Raw genomic sequence first — 7,456 nt, forward strand, 5'->3', positions numbered from 1 at the left:
CCCACTGCCCCACACTGTGTGGGGGGCTCTGCCATGAGCCCCTATCCCCTGCCTGCTCCCAGCTCCCAACCCCATGAATGGCTACCCCACCCAGCCGCAGCTCCTGGTTCTTTTAAAAAAAAAAAGAAAGAAAAAGCCCTGCACTCATCAGCCACTGCAGCAACCATCGGGGCTTCTGGGGGCTCGTGGCAGAGCCCCCCCATTCAGTGTGGGGCAGCGGGTATCGCCCCCTGCCTGGCAGGAGCCAGTGAGTGCCAGGAGCTGGGGCCAGGCAGGGGATGGGGATGGTTTGTCAGATTCGGAGGCAGCCAAATCTCCAAAACAGATTCAGCCAAAAATCAATTCAGGACAGCGATTCAAAAACGTAACCAAATCGAATCACTGTCCCCCGAATCATCCAAATCCAAAACAAATACTAGCTGCTTTGTACAGGTCTACTGGACAGCACTCTAAACTTCAGAGCACAGCAGCACTGTATTACTCCTCTCTGACATCTAAGCTGAAGGACGTTGCTGATTTTTTTAGTCACTGTGATATCCCCTTTGCTGCTCACTCCAACTTATTCTGCTTCCCTAAGAACACGATGCGCATCACTGCTGCATGGCACATCTGATAGTGCACTGAACACAACACTTCAAAATGCTGCACTGGCAGGGAGGTGGGTCAAATAGTTAAGCAAGATTCCTCCAACGAAATAGTTTCATAGATTTAGGGTCAGAAGGGACCTAGTAGATCTTCTAGCCCGACCCCCCGCCAGGGCGGGAGAACAACAAAACCCCAAAACAAGAAACGGGACTCAAATGAGTCCAGCCAGGTAGGCATCCAGCCTCTTCTTAAAGACCCCCAGGGTAGGGGCCAGCACCACTTCCCTTGGAAGTTGGTTCCAGCTCCTAGCCGCCCTAACTGTGAAGTCGTTTTTGCGGATGTCCAATCTATACCTCCTCTCCATCAACTTGTGCCCATTACTCCTTGTTATGCCAGCGGGCACTAGGGGAAATAGCGTCTCCCCCAAACCCTTCTGGTCCCCCCTAGTGAGTTTATAGAAATCATTTGCACCACATGGGGGCAGCAACATTTTACGAAAGGAACTAAAGGCTACTGACACCAGATTTTTACCTGCAAGAAAAACCATGCCCTGCCACAGGTGCAGAGCCCCAGTAGACTATGCAGACCTCCCTACAGCTGCAGGTGACGCATTCCCAGCAGCCTCTCCGGTAAAGAAGCCCCCTTATTTCCCCAGAAGATTCCATACCCCATTTTGGTGCCTGGACCATTTTTAGTCACTGAAAACATTATGCTTGGCTAAAAAGAATGCTTTGCAGAGGAACACAGTCCACTTTTCAACAGATAAATAAAAAGCAAAAAGGAGCACTCGTGTAACAACGACAAACTGCCAGGCTAGGACAAGACAAATTGGTCAGATTAGCTTACAACCATCAAATATCTGCTGGAAATAAAATGCAAATCTCCATTCCAGTGCTGCTGTAAAATGGGGAAGTCACCTTTTATTTGGCCATAAATCACATAGCTGAAGTGAGCTAGGCAAGTCTGAGACTTAAAGAATGGAATAAGGCAAGCAGGATACGATCCTAAATGCTTCAAGGATCTCGCCCCCTCTCCCACCCACTTATAAAAACCTTAAAAGCAATACAAGGGAATAGGCACTTTTAGAACAGGATAGTTATACAGGACAAGGAGTACTCTTTTCTTGAGTTAGCCTATTAACATCCAGCTCAGAAGAACAGAACTCTTACTGGGCACCAAACAAGTATGCAGCAATAAACCTTTTGAGTTGAGACATTCTGAATTCCTTGGTCTTGGTTAGAAACTGATGGTTTCTTCTCCCACTGGACCTAGGTTGATGGTTTCTTCTCCCACTAGACCTAGGGGTTTCTGTCAATCCACTCTCAAGAGTACATGGTGAAGAATTCCAGATACTAGTGGACAAACCCAATGACCAGGTCTGCAGGAGCAAATTGCCCAAGAACACAAGAGTGTGTGTGAGCTGACTGCATCCAATTCTCACACGTACCTCTTCTGTTGCCACGTGTGCGGGACACTGCACACAATGGAACTGAACATGAGAGCAGTGACAAAGGAGAAGAGAACCAGGTAGATGAGCCCCTCCACTCCATCGTAGCAGAAGCCTGTCAGAGCCTGGACATAGTCCTGGGGAAAGAAGCCAATCAGAGCTGTGTATTCACCATAGGAAAAAAAAAACAAACAAAAAAAAAAAAACCAACACTGCCTTTTCTGCAAGTCAGCTTTCAATGCCCCTGGATTCTGACCCTCCACAGCATTTTACTGACTAACAACATTAAAAGCATAGCTTGAAAAGCTGCTATAACATGGTTCGTGAGGCTCACGGTTTCTTTAAAGAAACCGACTGACCTGAATTGGGTATGCCGGGCCTGATTCAGGTCCAGATGGAGGTATGTTATTTCAGCCACAGGCACAGGAAAAGGGGGAAAAAAAATAAGGCCTGCCTGCTCTACTTTGATCCTCAGTGTTATTCTTAAGGTGGTGGCAGCAGCTGTCATTGTCATGTTCCCAATTCTACAGATCTTCCACCCGATGCCCCACTTGAGCTTAAAATAGGCTTGAACAACTTATCTGCATCTCTGCAAAAAGTTGCAGTTGACCATGGCAGAGGCCTTAAACCAGGGCTGTGAAGAACTGCGTGTGAAAGGACCCTGGGCAGAGCTGTATGAAGTTTATACCAAATTAAGGCCCATGAAGTCTCAGAGCTCTAATTCCCTATGCTAATCTGCCCAGCCTAACACTACTACTCAGTCCTCTCTAGGAGCAGAGGAGCTAAGTCTCTCAAGCCTGGTACTCCTGAGGTCCTTGCACCCTTGCCTTCAGAGAGCTCAGCACTATGGGGCCTGCATCTAAGCAGCCACAACTTCTCAGCTGCATGCACTGCCCTGCTGTACTCACCAGATGTAGACTGCGACAATCAACCAGTGCAGTCAGGTGCTGCAAATTGATCTCTGTGGCATTTAGGACCTCCTGGATGCGGATCAGATATTCCTGTAAGCAACAAGGTGGAGATTATTTGAAAGAAAGGATTTTTTTTTTTTTTTGTGTGGAAAGAACAGATCTAAGGGAAAGGATTTCTGAGGCTGTGGAGGTGGGAAGGGCATACTCACAGAGCTTACCTTGGAGGTGGGGTATTCTCTGCTGGTTGACCTCATGAGTTCCAGCACATCATCCTGCATTTCCACCAGGGCCTTATGACTTCCTGACAGCTTCTGCTCAACATAAACATGAACATTTGAATCCTGAGGGGCAAAGCCAACCTACGTGCAAAAGCTCCTGAGGCGGAAGAGGGGGCGGGGGAGAAGAGCTGCTGTCAAGTTAAATCTTGCTCAGACATATTCAGACATTGGCTACATTGCTGTTTATTGAATCCTTTTAATCCTGGGACTCATCTTCCACCCAGCCTCCTGCATGGACCTGCAAGGCGTCTTCTTTACCGTCTTCTTGTCAGGCCTGCTGCAGACCCCGGAGCTAGGGAGCAGCTCAGCAGAGCTCATTAGCCCATGCACCGTGTTGCGCTAAACCAGCTCTACTACTCCCTGTTAGAGTGGCAGCACATACAAAACAGCTTGGCTCCTCACGGTAAGACTACCTAACACTACTACTCAGTCCTCTCTAGGAGCAGAGAAGCCAAGTCTCTCAAGCCTGGTACTCCTGAGTGTTGTAAGACTACTTTGGAGGGTGGAGAGTGTGTGTGTTGGGGGAAGGCAGGCATGGGTAAGGAACCAGTCTGTCTCTAACCCAGACCCCATAGCTACCTCTGTCCACCCAGGGACAAATCTCACAGCACTTGGGTTGAGAACCACTGGTTAAGGAGAAATTACAGCACTGGGGACTTGACACAAAACTTCCTCATCCAATTCCAACAGCCCTTTTACCACAGATAAAGAACACTGCTGGGATGTTTCTACTGAAGCAGTCAGCAGTGAAGTAGTTAATGCCAATATCTCTTCTGTTTTTATTCACATGCAGCAAAGACACCCCACTAGGAGATGTCAGGGAAGTTCACTCAGCCGCATGCTAGACACCGTTACACAGAGCGATTATGAGTGTGACTGACAGCAGTGCCACATCATGTCCGGAAGGCTCTCTTTGGAGAAAGGCCAGCCAGAAACATCTTATTTCGAAACGCAATGAAAAATTCTGCAAAAATGTAGGGAGAGAGCCAAGAAGCAGCTGGAACCAATTCATTCTGGTCCTGGGATACATGTTAGAATCCAAGTGAAGACTTTGCTGCACTCACAGGGTATGTCCCCACAAACAGCAATATTAGTTTCCCCAGGGACATCTAGCAGCGGCATGTGCTGCTGCTAGATGTTCCTCGGCATGCCCCTGCAGGCATGCAGCAAGTTGTCCCAGGTGGGGCAGGGAAGGTTAAGGGCAGCACCTGTGCTAGCCCCACCAGCCTTACCTGGGGTCCTCCCAGGGCTGCAGTGGCACTGGTCCAGGTACATGGAGCCTTGCTGGAAGCTGGAATGTGGCTCTGGCCAGCCAACACATGCTAGTCAGGTGCTCTGCCACGCTTTTTTGGACACCAGGATCTCCCAGTGTTCAAAGAAGCCACTGCACTGCAAATTAGCAGCATGGAGAACACGTGGCACTGACAACAGTTTTTCAGTGCTGCAAACCGCATATGCATGCTTGTGGGGACGTACCTACAGGCTGTGCTAGGAAGGAATGAGAATGCAATAGCGTGTTTTACATCTGTGCCACAGGGCCATGGGCACTTCTGTAGGGGTATTGCTCCATGTAATCCTCATCAGTGGCTCAACTGCAGGACTGGAATGCTGCACACAGCAATCCTACACCACCTGTGAATACTGCATCAGCCACAGGGAGGCAGCAGCAACTTGAACTGTTGCGTGGCCCAAACAGCGAGAGAAATGTCTCTGCTCCAAGGACAAATGCCAAGTAACTGACAGGAGCCAACAATGGTCCTGGTCATCTTTTGCTTCAGAAATGGTACTCGGACAGCCTTATGTGCCTGGAACTGCAGGGACTGATGTCCTGGAGGAGTGCCATGTGCCCTGACTTGATGTCACTTGTATCAGTGTTCGTTTTCATTGGATCTCTCCCTTCACCAAAGCAGGAGGAAATCTCAGGCAGACAATGTCCTAAAGTTTAAGCTAAGTTCACTTATGTAGCCTGCTCCAGGACTGCATGTAATCACTAGCCCCACTGATGTACAGCTCGATGAAACTCACCTGCTGGAAGGGATTTGGGTATCCAGCACTACAGGCAATATAATAGCGCAGGGTATCTATTGAGACAAAAGAACAACAAATCAGAACATGGGTCGAGCCTTCTGACACTTGCAGCAGGGGAAGACAGTCCTTAAAAAGCACAAGTAGCAGTCCTCGGGGTGACAAGACAAGGTGTGTGGGCTGAATGCTTTCCTCCTCCTCCATGCAGCTTGAAAGATGCAGAAGACAGGGAGCCAGTTACTTTCTGAAAAAAAAGGCAGGCACTACTAAAATCTGAGGCTATTGCAGTACCCTCCCTCCTCCCACCAGTAAAAACTAATTACATTTTCCTAGCGACACAGTGAAGTGAACCATTAACAGAGCAACCAGTGCTAGTTTGCCATCCAGCATAATACTTGAAGGCACACAAGTCTTCCCTGCTGCTGAGCATCCTAGGTGGAATTGCAGAAATCAAGCCGCCAGACAAGACTGAAGAAAGTATGTGCACTGATGCTTACATGAAAATCTGCTCTATGCACAGGTCCCCAAATGCACCAGTTCACGCACCCCCGAGAGCAGGAAGAGAACGCCTTTGCAACATGGGTTTGCTCTGCTGCTCTCAAAAGGAGCAGCTGGGATTTGAACAGAACTTGCAGAAACAGCAAGAGAAGAGCCCCCTCCCAATTCAGAAGAATCATAACACCTGAAAAACAGATGCCCCAAACCAATCTAGTACCCATGCAGGGGTAAGCAGCATCACCTTCACCTTCAATGTAAACAACAGTTGGGAAGAGCCGGAGGACAAGGTGGAGCTGCTGAATGGAACAGGCTGGAGGGTCTCTGGAGTGCATTCAAGATGAATCAATACCCCCTGCCGGTACTTGCACACTTCTAATTAAAACCCAGCTTTTAGATGAACCTAAATCTCCCTGCTTGCTTCTTCAAAAGGGGGATTTTCGCACTAAGTCAATGGAGTCCACTGCAAGCTTAGTTCACAGGGCTTAAAACTGAGCATGCCAGGGACTGCGAAGGGACTGGAAACATCCCACCCATCCCCAGAATCCCTGCCGCCCCTATCACTGCACTGCCTCTCAGCACCTCAGACATTCCCAAGAACTCTGACTGCTCAATGTCTTATTAACACCCCCCCCAACTATTTATTTATAAAGCCACATATATGACCAACACCACTGGCAGCTAATGAACAGTTAAGCCAAAGACTCCTGCCACAGGTGTGCAAAAGCAGCCCCTTCCTCCTCCTGAGGCTTCACAAGGTGAGCACATCAACCCTTTAAATTGGGGGTGGGAGGGAATTCAACCTTTTTGGGTCAGTATACCCCTGGGGGCTGGGCACAGAGCAGCGTAGCTCCGGGGGCCAGATGCAGAGCAGGGACAGGTGGGGGCAGCATGCAGCCAAATGCAGAGTGGTGGCAGCCACCACGTGCAACCTTCCCCCACCCCCTGTGCCCAGCCAGGCAGGCAGTGCCTGGGTGGGATGGTGCGTGGCAGCGCTCCGTCCCTGCGTACCCCCTAGGGCCTTCTCAAGTACCCCTGGGGGTATGTGTATCCCCAGTCGACAACCCCTGCTTTAAATACTGAAGCCAGTGATGAAAAAGGGCAAGGCTGCATGTGCTAACTATGCAGCCGTCTCATCATTAAGCCATACTCCATTAGGCTATAGAGAGGATGATTTATATAAATGCCTATTTCTGAGAGTCCCATCCCGCCACACACCTCCTTCACTTGCTTGTGGATGTTGGGCTCTCTCCAGCATTAGTTTTGCCAAATTCCCTTGGTGTGAATATTTTGTAGATTGCTTTTTAATCTACATGTTACAAAAAAAAAATTATGGTGGAGGCAAATCATTGGGTTTTCAATTACCCCAAACCACAGGCTCCAAAGAAAGGAGAAGCACAAATGAGCTCGATGCCATCCTGATTTTGCTATGTTCCCTATGAATACTGCATGCCCTCTCTGCCGAGTCGGCATTACAGGAGAACGTGCGGGCTGCTGCAGCCTCTCCACCCCCGCACACTGGCAGTGGGACCTGACAGCTGTTATTTATAATTCATTAGCCTACTTTGGGGCTGCTTCTGCCAGCTGCTCCATCTCTTCCCCACTGGAGCTCTCTCTTATAGTTTCATAGATTTAGGGTCGGAAGGGACCTAGTAGATCTTCTAGCCCGACCCCCCGCCAGGGCGGGAGAACAACAAAACCCCAAAACAAGAAAC

At 49.1% G+C, this 7,456-nt stretch overlaps 1 protein-coding gene across 2 annotated transcripts in view; it reads right to left on the bottom strand.

Annotated features, from left to right (window-relative positions):
* Positions 1-7,456, bottom strand: part of TTYH3 (tweety family member 3) — a 120,595-nt gene that overhangs the window by 18,349 nt on the left and 94,790 nt on the right. For both annotated transcript variants that reach the window (XM_019512969.1, XM_019512968.1), the window contains exons 8-11: positions 5,247-5,302; positions 3,162-3,254; positions 2,941-3,033; positions 2,033-2,169 (exon numbers count right to left, since the gene is read on the bottom strand). In XM_019512969.1, coding sequence (XP_019368514.1) covers positions 2,033-2,169; positions 2,941-3,033; positions 3,162-3,254; positions 5,247-5,302 — 379 coding nt within the window. The remainder of the gene's footprint in view (positions 1-2,032; positions 2,170-2,940; positions 3,034-3,161; positions 3,255-5,246; positions 5,303-7,456) is intronic.

This window comes from Gavialis gangeticus, unplaced genomic scaffold, assembly GCF_001723915.1.
Source record: "Gavialis gangeticus isolate Ggan-Ray unplaced genomic scaffold, GavGan_comp1, whole genome shotgun sequence".
Lineage (NCBI taxonomy): Eukaryota > Metazoa > Chordata > Crocodylia > Gavialidae > Gavialis > Gavialis gangeticus.